General features: G+C 39.2%; 1 protein-coding gene across 5 annotated transcripts in view; it reads right to left on the reverse strand.

Moving 5' to 3' along the window:
* Nucleotides 1-16,053, reverse strand: part of SHQ1 (SHQ1, H/ACA ribonucleoprotein assembly factor) — a 39,860-nt gene that overhangs the window by 22,642 nt on the left and 1,165 nt on the right. The window contains exons 1-9 of one of the 5 annotated variants that reach the window (XM_004944693.5): nucleotides 15,987-16,012; nucleotides 15,203-15,387; nucleotides 14,250-14,314; nucleotides 13,345-13,467; nucleotides 11,960-12,111; nucleotides 11,425-11,537; nucleotides 10,181-10,305; nucleotides 2,235-2,389; nucleotides 494-547 (exon numbers count right to left, since the gene is read on the reverse strand). In XM_004944693.5, coding sequence (XP_004944750.2) covers nucleotides 494-547; nucleotides 2,235-2,389; nucleotides 10,181-10,305; nucleotides 11,425-11,537; nucleotides 11,960-12,111; nucleotides 13,345-13,467; nucleotides 14,250-14,314; nucleotides 15,203-15,345 — 930 coding nt within the window. In that variant the 5' untranslated portion in view covers nucleotides 15,346-15,387; nucleotides 15,987-16,012. Of the gene's footprint in view, nucleotides 1-493; nucleotides 548-2,234; nucleotides 2,390-10,180; nucleotides 10,306-11,424; nucleotides 11,538-11,959; nucleotides 12,112-13,344; nucleotides 13,468-14,249; nucleotides 14,315-15,202; nucleotides 15,388-15,737; nucleotides 16,013-16,053 lie in introns of those variants that run through there. The other 4 variants (XM_414429.8, XM_004944692.4, XM_015293230.3 and 1 more) reach the window with 4 other exon arrangements.

The raw sequence follows: 16,053 nt of genomic DNA on the forward strand, positions 1-16,053 counted from the left end.
GCCCACATGAGAAGTAACGGTCTGCTGGCCAAGTTACACCACGTAACACCATTTCCTATCACTGGGTTTGCAGATGCTTCTGGGGTTCCCAGCTGCACTCTCCAGCACAACCTGAAGTCATACAGTGGAACAGAGATGCCAGAAGCCACCTCATTTGCAGCCAAGAGAAGGAGCAAGCTGGAATTGCTGAGCAATGAACTAAGAAGGCTGAAGAAAAGTGCAGCAGCAAAACTCTCAAAGTGGCCAATAAACTGCTTAACTGATGCCTGCCAACAGAGCAGGCCTTACAGGACAAAAGAAATAACAATCCCTGCTTTTTACATCTTCTCCATCTTAACAGTCACACTGCTTTAGCCAGTTAAATAGGAAGAGATCTATGACTGCAGATCAAGGAGCTACAAGGCTCTAATTTCTTGCCTTAAGTAGAGAGATGCACACATGGCCAAAAATAACACACCAAATATGAAGCACAAAATGTATTTTTTAAACTTACCTCCAGCCAGCACAATGTTGCACTCAGTTTCCTAACATTCCAAGATGATTCAACCTGATTTAAGTGGAGAGCATGAAACAAGTATTATTTAATTCTCTATTCAAGACTACTGGCAAACTATTTAAGGTAAAGTTCTGGCAGCAATTTAAGAAACTTTGTGAATATAAAGGAGTAATTATATTATGTGTATTGAAATGGTTGCAGGACAGTATTAAAATTACATTGCAACACAGATGTTAAGTGAAAAGGTTTCTATATTGGGAATATCTAGCTCAAGCACAAAGTCTTTAAAATACAACTATTCTGAGTGGTGTAGTATTTTAGTGGAATTCTGTCTCTTTTTAGCAAGCACAGAAACTTAAATCTGCCCAACATATCAAAACAGCTCAAGTTAAAATGTCTTGCTTTGTGAAAACAGCTCAAGACTTCTGGCTTTCAGAGAGGATCCTAAAGCCAGCAGTACATGAAGTGTCATTATTCGTCAAGGGTGACAGATTCATAATATTTCTGTGGTAGTGTGGTCTAGTGGGATGATTACAGCTAAGAGCCAGGAAGCCTTGATCTATAATCCTGGCTCTAGTAAAGGTTTGCGTGGCCTGAATGTCTCAGTTCTCCTGTTAAACAAAAGCCAAAGAAAGACATTGTGTTTTCCACATATACCATACACAGCTACTGCAAGAATTATCAAGGTTGGTACGCATTCCTCATGCATTTGCAGTATCCTGCAACAGTAACAGGCAATGCAGAGCCCTATGACTCTTCTGTTAGCAGGCAGGTCTGTACACCCCTGCCTGCAATTCTAAAATCCATAGTTAAGACTGATTAGGATCAAATCATTTTGATTATGTGTTCCAAAATTCCAATTAGAAGAAGTGTAGAAAAAACAACTCCTTGGTTAATATCAGCAGCAAAGATGTTAGGAACAACACTACAACTGAGAAACAAACCCACTTTAAAAAGACAAGTCTGCAAAGAACTGCACAAGACCCATACTTCTGCTATTTTTCCTCATTCTTATATCCTGTAAAAAGCCTAGGAAACACCACAAAATAAAGCAGGTCGCTGTTCTGTGCAACAGGCAGGCAAACACCAGAAGACTGAAAACTCACATCTGCCTTTCTACTTCCATCCAACCTTTTGAGTACCAGCAAAAAGAAAACTGATATATTTTGAGTGCATAGCTTTCATGATCTTAAGTTGCTCGCTGTATTTTCCAGAATTAGAAAAACATTTTCTGTACTCAATGCGCAAGCTTAAAGCCAACAATAAATAGTCTAAAAAAACCCTATTCTGTTAAAAACATGTAACGTTTGCCTATGTAAAACACTACATCCCAGTCTCAATCCTACAGACTCAATGGTTTCTTATGCTTTTCCATAATCCAAATCAGCACAAACATTTGTTATGAAATGATTCAAAAAAACAATATAAAAATCTCATGAAATCTGTATTTACTTGAATCAAGACCCTACAAATTAGGGAGAAACAGAACTGTTGGTAAACTCCATCTCCCTCTACTCCTCTCCCAAAACTAAAATGCTGTTCCAGAAGTAGTATTTCAGAGTTATAACAACCCCTAAATGCATCACAATCTAGAGATAATGTTTTACATTTTAACTTAATTACATATTTTCAGTGGTTACAAGTTCACTTCAAAAGGTAAGTTTCCTAAACAACAGCACAGGGTCCAGCAGTAGGTCAGAAAAACATACATTTCCTCTTTTTACTTTTTATTACTTACATTTTTGTCTCCTTCATTGACACGGATTTCATAGCAATATGCCAGAAGGATATCAATTAAACCAAGATACACAAGATGACGACTTGTTTTATCCAAGAGATAGGACTTATTTGTGAACTTCCTCAGCTGTTCTCTCTCTTCATCAGAGAAGATCACTACAAAAAGTAAAAGGATAATTGATTATGAATTTAAAGCTGACACTTCCATTTTAAAAGGTGATCATACTACTTTGATAGTCTCTTTAAGCAGCAGCATTACTAATCACAAGTCATTTATCACTCAAGAAAAAGCCTAAATCATTCTTACTTTCATTATTTATTAAATTATTATATAGTCTTTTCAAAGTGAAGTTCCACCCTGCCAAGTACTGTGTACACACCAGAAACCATGCTGGTGCTCTGAAAGCATCAAGTATTTACGTGGGTGCACAGGTGACTTGCAGAGACAAATACACAACTGAGACCCCAGTAAACTAGTTCCTTAAGTCCACAGTGTATGAGATAGAAAGACAAGAGAACAAAAACAAATGCCATTTTTTATTTTAGAAGAGTAAGAACTAAAGAAACAGAAGGATGAAAAGGAAAGATAATTCTTTGCATTCCTACACCTCATTAATTTTGCCTTGAGACTTAGGCATGATTTAGGAGCTTCATTTACACTGCTTGCTTAAATCCTTCTGACATCTAAAGGAGAGCAAAGAAAGATCAAAATCCTATGCCTACTGATGTCAGTACAAGCAGCAGCTCCTTCCAAAGAGCTGTGGTTTACAGTGTCAGCGACCATGATATTTGGTTTATGTTCAGCATATCCCTTTCAGTTAAAAACAGCTACACAGAGCCAAACCAATGAACCATCTCACCCAGTACCTTCTGTGATTCAAAAGGAGAGAAACACCACCACTGCCACAGCTGTCACACAGCAATAATGCATCACAGCAGTTCTCTAGGGAGCTGCAGTATGGGCATGAAGAGCTGAGAGAGAATACTGAATAGTAAAGCTTCTGAAGAGTACTCCAGGCACTTCAGAGAGGATGACAGAATTACCTTAAAATAACAGCAGAGATTAAGTAGATAACTGACTAAAAGCCATCTTCATACAAACTCAAAGTAAATCAAGAAGTCATTCAGAAAATTAAAGCAGCCAGAAGCCTGAGCTATGAGATCTCCATCCACGACAGCATGGAGCACAGGCATTACAGGCAGTAAGCTCTGATTTCCTGAACCTCAGAGAGGGAGCAGGCACATTTTGGTCAGCCACAAAGTGACAAAGAGCTATGCTACAGTATGACAGCAGATACTCTGTTGCACTGCAAAGTCCCACTCCCTTATATGAGCAAGCACCAGCAGCATCAGAACCCACCCCAGCCATACCTAGCTAGTTAAACCAGTCAATCAAGCTGCTGCTTCCATCCCTTGCTTATCTCCCAATCCTAAGGATGACAAATACAAATGTACAAATACAAATTTGTCCTCAAACGACTGCACACAACCCATGCTCTCAAGGATACAAGCCCTCTAACACACACACCTTTATCCCAGGAGCTGTCTATGAGGCTCCTCATTTTATGACTGTCTTGAAACAAATCCTTGTGATGCCGAAGGCACATACATATGTGCACACCTCATCTCAAGGCATCAAACTACAAATTAAGAAAAACAGTTTCGAGCGTTTCTCCTTTATGAACTTTCTTATTGCTTCTATCAGCTTCATAACCATGAAACACTTGATTTAAATTCCTGCGGAAACTTCTTTATGAGCTGAACATTTCTCTGGAGTCGAGCCAGCCTCCATTTATTTACAGGCTCCCACAAAAAAGCTCCCCACTTTTATGTCATCTTCCAAAAGCTGATCTCTTCCATTTGCTACAATCAAATACAAAATAGCTATTTAGCAAAACTATGGTAATTCTACTGTGTTTTTCCATTAACGCAACGCAGTTCAGTATTATCCCCTAAATCACCCATACAGAGGATAAATCCATATTCCACCAGAGAATTTCTTGGTAAGTTCTTCAAATATGCTGATTGTTCAGTAGGTCAACTGGCATCAGTATTAAAGTTATCCATACAACTATATGTGCAATGTTGTAGCATACCTGAAAAAACTTCATTTCATAGCAATATGCTTATGTGCATAAGCCAACTTTCTAAGAGGGCTGCAGAGAGGGGTGTAAGAAGGTATCACATCAGGAGCTTGACAGGTAGAAAAAGGTGCAACTGGGAAGAAAAAAAAGGTATTTTCAATCTCAGTAAGCTTTCCACAGAAAACCCCTTCTTGGGTAAACACACTGTTTATTATTAAAACACATGCAAGTGGTGCTTTCACCCTGAATGGAAGCACAAAATGAGGTGAAAGCAATAGCTAATGAAGAAAAAGAAATCCTAAATAAAAAACAGGCAGAAGTCTGTAAGCAAAGGCTGCTACCCCAGATCACAGTCACTTTTAATCAGCTTTTAAGATCACTTCCAATGACTACAAGAGTAGAGCAGTTTCTACAAAGAAACCAGTTTATTTCTTAGCATAAGCATCTATCACAGACAACAGGATTTCTGATCAATGCAGAGCAGTTATCCAGGACTCTCATGGCTCTAGGTTCAACTCAACCTGCCCACCACAGTTAACAGTCAAGATGTACACATACCAGGAACACAGCTACTGCTCTTCTCCATATCTCATGCGGTTATGTTCTGAACTGGATAAGCTACTGAGAACCCACATAGCACTGCTCTTAAACAGTGGCTTTCAACTGGAAGTTTGTCTCACAGATATTATCAAAATCAACCCATGTGATACCAATCATCGGTTAAGAAACAACCCAATGTTGAGAGCAAAGATATGTTTAAAAGTTTCACTACCAAATCTATAACACAATGGAAAGCACAGCAACAACAGCAGAGCAGCAAGGTCCAAGGCTGCAGTAAGTGAGGATTTGTTCACATGCAACAGCCATGGCCACAGAAATAAAGGGAAGCATCTGCTTACCTTCAGAAGGCCCGAGGTATGCAAGGGCCTCTAGCAAGATCCCCTTGCCTCCACTGCCAACCCTTAAATGAGGTCTGGGAAGGGGTGGATCCTGGCTTCACTCCTTCCAGTCACTCAGGCACATTGCATACACCTGAGCTCCACTGGGTTGGCCCTGCCTTCCCATCAGGTGCTCCATCACTGGTTCAAGCCATGACTTAAGATTTTGTAGTGGAATGCTATATTTCCTAAAATCTATATTCCAGAGGTATACATACATGTAAACCACACTTAAGTAGAAAACATAGAAACTCAGTTTAGTGAATTTCATAAAATCTCTCATGAAAGTTCTCTCTCCTTTGAACACAAACTCCGAAGCATTGTAACATATACAACTGGACCATAACAACTGAAAACAAGTCTACTAGACAAGAGCAAAGATGTAAAATCAGACAACTCCCAAAGGTAAACATGACAAGATGTTCGTTAACTTACTGCAAAGCACCAGGTGTTCTTAATAAAATAAATCTCTGGAGAAAATAAGTTTACAAACAAAGATCTATCCATTCCTTAAAGATTTTGAGGAATGAATTATCCAGGCCTGGAACTAATTATTAACATGTCAAAATCATCACCTACTTTGTTTTCTTATCTCAAAAATAAAAGTGTATAGCAGAAGATTATCAGAACAAGTCAAATCATAATTACTACGCTGTTACATTAAGCCTGTATTCTGTACACTGGCATTACCAATGCTTTATCTAACAACACCTCCACAACAATTAAAGCAATAATCTGAGAAGCAGCATCTGCTGCTACTTAAGAAAATCTGCAAATTTAAGATTTCACAAGTTTGATTTTAAAATAATTTGTAAATTTGTCAGTGCCTAAACCATACTTTTCTGCAACAGCATAATTGTACATTCATACATGAATGTATAAAGGAATCATACAAATTAATCTCTCATAAACTTATCATTAGACAATATTACCAAGATCACCCTTACTTACTATGTGCCTCATTTTCTTATTTTGTACAAGCCATTCCTCACTGACAGAACCCAACTGTCAGTGAAGTACAATCTAATCTCTAGACAGGGGGAGGAGGTCTCACAGTTACAGGGTGTTTTGTTACAGTGGGGTGAAATTTTATATAGCAGATCACATCACTTAAATTCTAGATAAGGTTCAGGGTATTCAGCAATCATTCCAATGTAATACACATATCTCAAGACTGCTGTGAAACACACCGCTCTAAATATTAGGGGTACTCAGATGAAACATGCTCCCTAGAGGGAGCCAACTCAGTGGTCAGCCTCCTAGAACCACAGAAACTCTAGGTCAGAAGGGACTCCTGAAAAATCAGCTTGTCCAGCCTTCCAGCAGAAGCACAGCCTTCGCTCACAGGTCCTGTCAAGCCAAGCTTTGAATTCCATAACTAGCTCAAAAGAAACTAAAAAGAATTGCTGAGCTCTAAATGTTAACTAAAATGCTATGCCACAGCACTAAGATTTTATCCAAGTACTTTTCTGCCAGTTAGAAACTGGCAGCACTAGATATAGGGGAAGATTAGCCAGTAGAAGGCAGATAAATCAGGAAACAAGTTATGTTTTGATTTTTAATCTGTAGCAAACATGTTTCTACTTCAAGCTCTTACCAAGATACGAAAAGAGAACAGGTATCACTACTCCAACTAGAAAGATGCCAAGGGGCTTTGCTTAGGTCCAGCATTTCCCCCAGTGTTGGGCACTGCCTTAAAAAAAAAAATAGTATTGTCAACTTAAACCTGTGAGTAACAGAACTAAGGAAGCAGATTTTCTATTTATTTCTCTCTCGTGCACCAGAGGTTTGCTTTCTGATTACATATGAAAGGTCACAAACTTCCTGCAGTGCTGACACATTGATAACATCTTTTCTGTACGAATTCTGCAATATCTAAAAGACAGTAGGGAAGATTAAACAAAGGTACTTGTTGTACGTGGAGCCATTTTCAGAACTTGTAGGAGGCAGATACTTGAGATCTCTAAAGCTCTGCTGCGGAGATACTGGGAAGGCAGCACCACAGCAGCCTGGCAGCTAACACATCTAGGGAACAAGAAGTAGAGGATGACCAGAGAACCACCAAGCATCAAGTTCTACAGCCGGTACCCTACTACCCCAACAGCCTGCACTATAAGCTCCTGTCAATCTTAACACTGCAATTCCTACTTGTCCTTTCTATCAGACAGTCTCCAATAAACAGCTCCCTAAAAAACAACACACTGTTTTACATCTGAGAACAGCAGACTTCTCCAGTACAAGATGCTTCACTTCTGATAGCCTAACTGCTAACATACCTCTCAGTTCCCATGTTCCTGTGCAAAGGCTTTGGACAGTATATTTAGTCAAGAACATAATCTTTCCTCCCACAGAAGAGAGCAATGCTTCTGCAAGCTGTCTGTGGTACTACACCAATCATGAGTTGTAAACAGCTTTAACCTCCACAAAATCTGCAGTCTGTCTACAAGCCAAATGTTTGGAAGTACCTCACCTCATCAACATAGATGATGGAAGTCAGATCAGACGTGAGTTTGTAACTCACAAAGACTAAACCTAGGTACTCCTTACTGCATGAAGGCTTCATTTTTTCCTCCTTCATATCCTTACGACATATAAACAGAGGACTGTTGTATCTGATTGTTATAAAATAAGTTTGACCTGACACTTAGTAGGTGAATAATTAAACAGGCTCAAAGAATCACTACACCACTTCAATAACACATTTTACACACTGCAGTACGCAGTTTCTAGTACTGTTTTGCACTTTATAGCTGAGCTCAAGTGCTCAAAGGCTTCTTACTACAAGCACACACTACCACCAGCAACAGCCTCCTTACCCTTGTAGGCATGTAACAAACCTTGGCTTAATGCACTCAGATATCTCCCCAGTTCTAAGGGAAATAATGCAAGATTGCTCCAGCAGTTACGAAGGCCATTCACTTAGCACAGTCCTTTATGTGCCCTCTTTCAGTCATTCCCACTTCCTAAGCATGCATACTAGAATACATATTAATGCAAGTACATAATCAAATTGTACCTAGTTTGAAAGAATTCCTGAATCCATAACTCATATTATCCACACATGTAAGGCAGATTATCCAACCCCTTTGACTGGATAAAGCATAAAAGCAGTACAAGAACACCTGGAACCCATCCCGTTCTTCTTCAGATTCCAGATCCAGCAGGCTGGGCCCCCTCTTGCCTTTATTTCCACATAAAGGCACTTCAAGTGGAACCTGTACTCCCTCTCATGGTGATTTCTCTCACCACAACTCATCGGGTTTAAGAAACTCCAAAAGTTTCAGATCCTTATTTAGCTGCTTGCCATCACTATCTGCTGCTACCATTCAAACAGTGTTATCAAAACTGAGGTCTAAGCCAGGGGGCATGGAAAGGCATATGGGGGTTACTGTCATTATGCAATCCAAACATGGCCACTTCTGTTAAATTTACTCAAGATCTCCAAAACCACATTGGCCTCTGCACACCCAGCCATGTGAAGGTCACACTAAGCTTTTTGGTCAACTTCACCGGAAAAAAAAGCTGGTTTTAACCAATCATTTAGAGAAAGTGACCTTCCACATAGTCCCAGTTCCTGTCTAACTTTTATTGGTAGGCTTGCCAGGTTTTTGTGCACTTCCTATTACTGCTGCCCCGGAAGTCCCAAATCTATGCATGTGCTTTATTTCACAACTTTAATTTGGAATAATAGTCTTTATCAATAAAATCATCCAGCAGCTCTTCATTTTTCTTCTATTCCTTGACACAGGCAAATGAATATTTCATTTACTAAAGGAGTGAATGGATAAAAACAAAAGAACTCCTCACTATTCTGTTTTCAAGCCTCTAGTACTTTTGTTCAATGTCTTCTAAACCAAATGCTTACGATGGGTATAATTAATTTCTGGCTTCAAGATCTGAAGAGAGATCAGAAATGAAGATCAGACCACATTCTCAGTAAAACACAGAATTTACCTAAATTCCATTGTTATACTCCTGGAGAAAATGTGAAAGTGCAGGTATTATTAGAGGACTAATATAATATTTGTTACAGCACTTCTGCTAAAGAGATTATCATTATCAACTTCAGAAACAGTGCTTTTATACTGTATAGGAAATGAGCAAAGGAGAACAAAACACACAACAACTTAGAATACCCTCAGCAATCATTGTGTTCAGAAAGGTAATCTGTGATCTCTTGACAGTACTGTTACAAGGTCATCTACTAAGCCTGAAACCAACCCATTTTCCCTTGAAAAAACTCTAGGAACCATAAAAATAGCAGTACAATATAAGTACCATGAACATCTGTGATACTGTATAAATGAAACAAAGCATTCTCCAGAAGATCAAATAGAGATAAAGGCTGATAACAGTTCAATCATCCACAGCTGATTCTCAGCAAACTCACTGGGAAGCATCTATACCATATTTCTAAGTAGGCACAAATAACAGTTCAAACTACTTTCCTTTTGAAAATACAACTAGGAAAGGAACAACCACTCAAAGTCTAGATTTAAAGAAGTGGGGGAGGGAAGTGGGATGAGCTAACATCTAACTAACACCTCAGCTGTGAACAAAGAGACAGATCTGATTTGTGTTCAGATGCCAGGACTTGCTGACCCTGGCAGCTTCTCTGAAATCTTGAGGCTCACAGCATACTCTTAAGAAGGCATCTTCTTCCATAGATATATGAAACTCTAAAATGCCTTTAACAACAGTTCACTCCAAAATGTATTATGGACACCAAAAAGATCACACTATACCACAAACTAAATACTTCAGTATATAAACATCCCTCAAAAAGCTTAAAGATATTAACAGGATACTTTTCTTCTAGACTGAAGACTGTAGAGTAAAATCATACTTTTTTCTTGAAGAATAACCTAGAACATAACAAGGCTAGACAGCAATTATCATTCAGTAAAGATCTATAGTGTTCTCACCAAGTGTATGACTGCCATGGTTCTGACTTTCTCCCTGCAAGGCCATCATTTTTTTATGAGCATCAACCCACCACGGTTTGTACTTCAAAATGTGCTGAATAGCTTCATCTTCAAAAAAGTCAGCTCTGGGAAAAAAAAGTAATATGCTATTTATTTCAGTTCATATTCTATGTGGGTGTGTATATATGTATATATATATCTCTATCTCTCTCTCTCTCTCTATATATATATATATATCAGTGCACACAGTATATACCTAACTTTGCTCCAGGGCATTTTCCAAAACTTAGAAATATAACTCTAAAAAACAACAAACCTGATCATTATCTGTTCTTTAAGAGATATTACAAAATAGTTTTTTTTTTTTTAAACTTCTCTACCTTTCCAAGGCTAGCAAGAAACCTAGAAAATTAATGTACTTGCAGTATGACACGAAAGCAAACAAACCTCATTTGTTTTGGATATATCTGAAGGAAAACACTCCAAAGAGAAGACTTCTCATAGAGTGCAACACCAGCAGCAAACTTGACTTTAATGGTAAGTTCGCTCACTTTCCAAGCAAGTATACTTTGGAGAGAAATGGTGTGTGGCTAAAGAGCAAAGACTGACTTTTAAATAAAAAAAATGCATGCCTTTACAAGGTGGAAAAGGAGGTGTTGTACGTGAATTATGGAAGAGGCACATCCCAGCACAAAGCAATAGTACTAAAATCTCAATATATTAAGTCTGCAAGGATTTATATTAAAGGATTTAAGACCTAAGCCTCCTCTTACCATTCTTGCTTTCTCTTCAGGTCAAACAATAGTATAAATACTGAGAATAGAGAAAAAAAATACAGTACATTCCTTCATACTTTCTCAATCATAAAAAAGTTGCCCTAACTACTGAACACAGACTGCAGTTGGCTTTATTCTCACTGGTATTTTTATGCTTTCCCTTAGCTGTCATTTATATATATTAGCTTGTGTAGATTCTCCTTGAAGTCAACAGTCTACAGCAGACCTCATGTGGTTGAGGACCAACTGACTTCCAAGCTTAATTAAGAAGCAGAGCAACCTCAAATCAAATAAGAATGCTTTGTGTCTGTCACACTTGTGACTGTCCCCCACAGCCCAGTCTGAGGAGACAAAGGCAGATGAAAAGTGAAGCTCTTTCCAAAAGTGATTTTAAACCCAAGCATCCATACAGAAAGCAAATACATTTCAACTGAAGTACTTTACCAGATGAAATCAATCAGTACTCACAGGTAATGATCAGGATCAAACTTGGCAGCTTCAGCTTCAAGGCGCTTCATCTTACGTTCATCTGTTGGAGTTTGGTCTGGATCTTTAACATCTATAACATCACTAAGTTCATCCTGAAAGTGCAACAAAAGGGAGGTGATAAAGCCACAGACAAAATGTGCAAGATTTCTTTAGTAAAAGTTTAGGAAGGATGTCACCCGATTTTCCTTTCAAATCTTTCAAATTTGAGGCTCTGTTGTACAACTAAAACATCAGTACTTCAAGGAGTTGCAATTATTCTACCTAACATGTTACCGGTTGTAGATTAGACTGTTTAAAAGTAAAATGAACAGCTAAACATACAGGAGCAAAGTAAAGACTTTTTAAAGCTTCTGTTCTACCTACTAATCTACAAAAGAAATATACTAAGAATTGGGCAATGGAGAAGAATTGTTACCTAACAATCTCCTCCTGGCTACAGAATGAACTAGGAAGCCCACCCGACGAGAAATGTACATGGAGCTTTTTATGACAGGAAAAAAAAGAATGCATCTACCTGCAGCCGCTGGAATACCCCTGACCGCAAATTCCCAAATCCATAGTAGCACTGAAGTGGTACAGGGCCTTCTGCAGCTTCTTTATAAAGGGTCTGCTCTATTTCCCAGTCAAATTCTTCCTCTTCCTCCTCCTCCTCCTCAGCAGGGACACCTGGGTATATGCATGATCAGAGAAAGAAAACTTACACAGGGAATACATATGATTTAAAGAAAGGCAGACACTGATAATAAAATAAGCATTTTTTATTTCATCTTTTAAGAAAACTTTTGCAACACTGGGCTAACCATAATTTAAAGAAAACAGAAGGGGAAAAGAGGTAAACACATGAACTACACAACTTCAAATCCCACTTTATCTTATCTAGTTGACTGAGAATACCCTGAGAATTTCCCTGTGCAGTAAACCAGGTAGTCTAAAAGCAAATCAGCCTTAACAGACTTGATTCAAAGGTAAGAAGGCAGGAAGCTAAATGTTTCCTGTTGGTGCAACACATGAATTTCTAACTATAGACATTCAGAATTGTCAGACCTTTGCTGCCTCCGTCTACAAAGGGCAGCCTTATCAAAAATTTAACTCTTATCACCTGTAACATGTAAAAGACCAATTGCTTCAACACACAAGCCCCATTTTTCAATTCCATCCTAACCCTGAAGGCTGGCACAGGCCTGCATGTCCACATTGGACTACGCTGCCTCTACCACAAAAGAGTTTAGTGAACTATAGAAAGAAAAAAATCACTGGTTCAAGTGTTTCAGAGAGCAGATGCATACATCAGTGAGCCACAGGTCCTGCTCGAGATTCAAAAGTTTTTCAAGAATAGAGACCAGGAAAAGCTCTGAGTATACATGCTCAAAGTCTAAAACAATCGTTCCGCTGATTTCAACAAGATCCAGATTTTATTCTAAGAGAACCACAAGAGGAACATAATGAAGTTAACCGTAATTTAAGACAGCTACCCACAAAATTAAACATAGTCACATTTTCTGTAAAATACTTCTGTTAAGCAAGTCATCCACTACAATGTGTGGTTTTAATTAGCTTCTGCCCTTCGAGCCAATAGACCAGTCATGCTATCTTGCAGAAGACTCACATGTGTGTTTATTGTACAGCCACTAGAGGGGTACAAAGATCTGCAGAGGATTAGCATATATTAAATAGATTTTGAAAAAAACATCATAACTAAGCCTATAGATAGAACGTGTATTAACTCTCACAAAACATTCCTTTCAATAATTCATAATAATTCCAGATTCATTCAAAATCTGCTTGTACCTTGGACTAGACAATATCAGAAATACACTTATTATATATATTACTATGCAGGTTTCCATAACTATTTCATTTTGTACCTATATTGATAACATAAATAAGTTTTTGTCATACCTATCTCCTCCACTAAAGGTTTTGCTGTCCTTGATTTCTTCGGTGCTAAAAGAGATGTCAGCATGTCCAGTCCTTCAAAATACTGCCCAGGACTCTCCTTAGGTAACTGAATCGTAAAAACCCCTTACAGTAAAGGCAGAATATAGTTATTACATTAATGTAATCAAGACAAACAAAAATGCTCATTTTCCCCTCTATTGAAAAGGCTCACAGAAATTGAGATACATGCTGGTGCATAACGAAATGCTCCCTATCTCTGTGCATGTTTTCAAACTTGCATAAATTTTACAAAAATCACAGATGTTAAAGCATGAAAGTGCACTTAAACTGTGGTCACCTACACACCAACAGATAAAAACTTCAATGAATTGCCATCAACAGATGACTATAGGAAGCTATTCAACCTTCTGATTATTGTTTCAAGTATGAAACAAAGGCTTTGTAAGCTTTTTTTGTTCATGAATACGCTTATTTCAAAAGGTACTGTATTCCAGAAACACCTTCCACTTTGTGTGGCGGAAGTGTTCTCTCAAGATAGAGAAGAGAATGTCTCAGGATTATCTCATTTCTGCTTAGTACTACTCTTCTTTCCAGATTTGCAAGACTTTGAACAACTTATATACGTGAACAGTGGCACATCTGCCTCCAACAGGGCTTGAAGAGGACTTTTACATTTTTTTCATTTTTAGGACAGTTGCAGATATCATTTAAACTTCATGATAGCCTACACACAACAGATCCTCAGCAAGTTTGGTTTCTTTAATACCACATGACACAGGAGAAATTACATTTATTTACAGGATCATACACTTTGCTAAAGTTCTATGCATTTCCACTGCAAGAAAACAAATTAGTGAAGAGTCAGTATTCTTCATGACAACTACACTGAAAATATTAAGTGATACCTTTGTCTGTATCATAAGATGCTTTTTCTCTGCCATCTTCCACAACTCTTCCAGGAAGTGTCAGTCTAGATGGAAAAAAAAATGAGATGTCTCATTGAATGCCTGACTAATTCTGCAACTTCACATCTCAGCACATAAAAATGTAAGGCACATTCCAAAGGCAGTACAAACAGCTACATGATTCCTGTTGGTATTAACGGAAGTCATGAAGTAAAATCTCTCTGTGGCTCTAAGTCAATGACAAAGTCACAGCTAGCACAGACACAACATCCTTGGTACTATCTTCAGCATTCGGAAGATTCTGTAATTTAAAAACTCCAAGCTAATCCACATGACAGGACATGAGAGCGCCAACTCAGAGCTTCCCACCAATCTAATGAAACCCTTTGTGGTCTACTAATACATATACAGGAGAAGTACATCCAACAAAACAGGAAATAGAGAAGAAGGGTTAATGGCTCACCAGCCCTTACATGTCAAAGGTTCTCTCAACATTTCCATACTGAGATTGCTGATTGGTCCTTTCCTATAGCACATCAAGGAACTTAGTAAAAGAACAGCACTCCCTGGCACCTACACCACATGGATTTATTTACCAGGAGAGCATCAAAATTCTTTCCTCATAAAATATATCATACCTGACTCGCAGTGGGGAAAAGACACACCCTATAAGACTTAAGTGCACTCAAAGAAATCAGCTGTCAGTTTACTATTAAAAATCAATGCTTGTGTAGAAGTAGAAACTTAGTTACTTAAGCTCTTTTTAAGGTGACTTAACATTGGAAACAAATAAACCAGACCCATAAAAATAACTTCATGCAGAAAATGAGCTGTGTGCAGCCTATGGTGTGAGAGCTATAGACAAGGAACACTCAGAAGGATCCAAAAGGAAGTTCATTTTCCACTGATATTTATTTTATGAAGTCCAACATTTAAATGCTTTCACTACTCACCTGAGAAAGTAAGGCTTCGCATAAAACTTGAAGTCTTCCCCTTCAAAAAACAAGTCAAGCTCTGACACTCTCACATAAGGCACTCTGATGATTACTGTAAGAAAGTCTGGATCCTGGCTCAGCTCAAAATCCGGAGTTATCATGACGAACCCAGCACAGAAGAAGCCACCACCAGAGGTAGAGCCCTGTAAGAAAGGGAACAGGAACAGATTACTGCAGCTGCCGCTTCATGGCAGCGGGAAGCACGTCCTGAGGACTCCCTAAGGCCATTTATGATCCTCACACATCAAGAAGAAAACACTTATGACAACAGCAAGAAAAAAAATGCATTCCTATTGATGACCTGAAGGTACCGCCGTGCTGCACCGCTAGAAAACAATTTTATGTAGATAAACAGAAACACGTGGAGCCCAGCGGACTAGTTATACTCGTTCCAGTCCTAGAATTTGTCAACTTCTGTAAACCCTGTTTCAAACCTCACAGTGAGCTGACCATAAACCAACACACTGAAAACCAGCGGCACAGACCCACACACCGAGCACTGCTGTACCTCCTACGGCACGCCGGCCCGCTCCACGAGGGCTGCACCCGCGGCCGATCTCGGGGCCGCAGATCCGGGGCACGCGAAAAGGACCCGCTAACCGACACACCACGTCCCGCCGGAAAAACGCGGAGGCCGCACCGCAGGGACAAACCGGGCTCTGCCGGGAACTCCGAGTGTCCGCCTGCAGCTCCGCCAGCCGCGCAGCACTCACACACGCGCGCAACGTCCGCCCGCGCTCACCTCGCCTATGTGGAGCCGGGGCAGGCGGCGCGCATGCGCGGGAAGGGCTCCGCCCCGGGGTCCGCCC

The sequence above is a fragment of the Gallus gallus genome, chromosome 12 (assembly GCF_016699485.2).
Source record: "Gallus gallus isolate bGalGal1 chromosome 12, bGalGal1.mat.broiler.GRCg7b, whole genome shotgun sequence".
In the NCBI taxonomy this organism is placed as follows: Eukaryota; Metazoa; Chordata; class Aves; order Galliformes; family Phasianidae; genus Gallus; species Gallus gallus.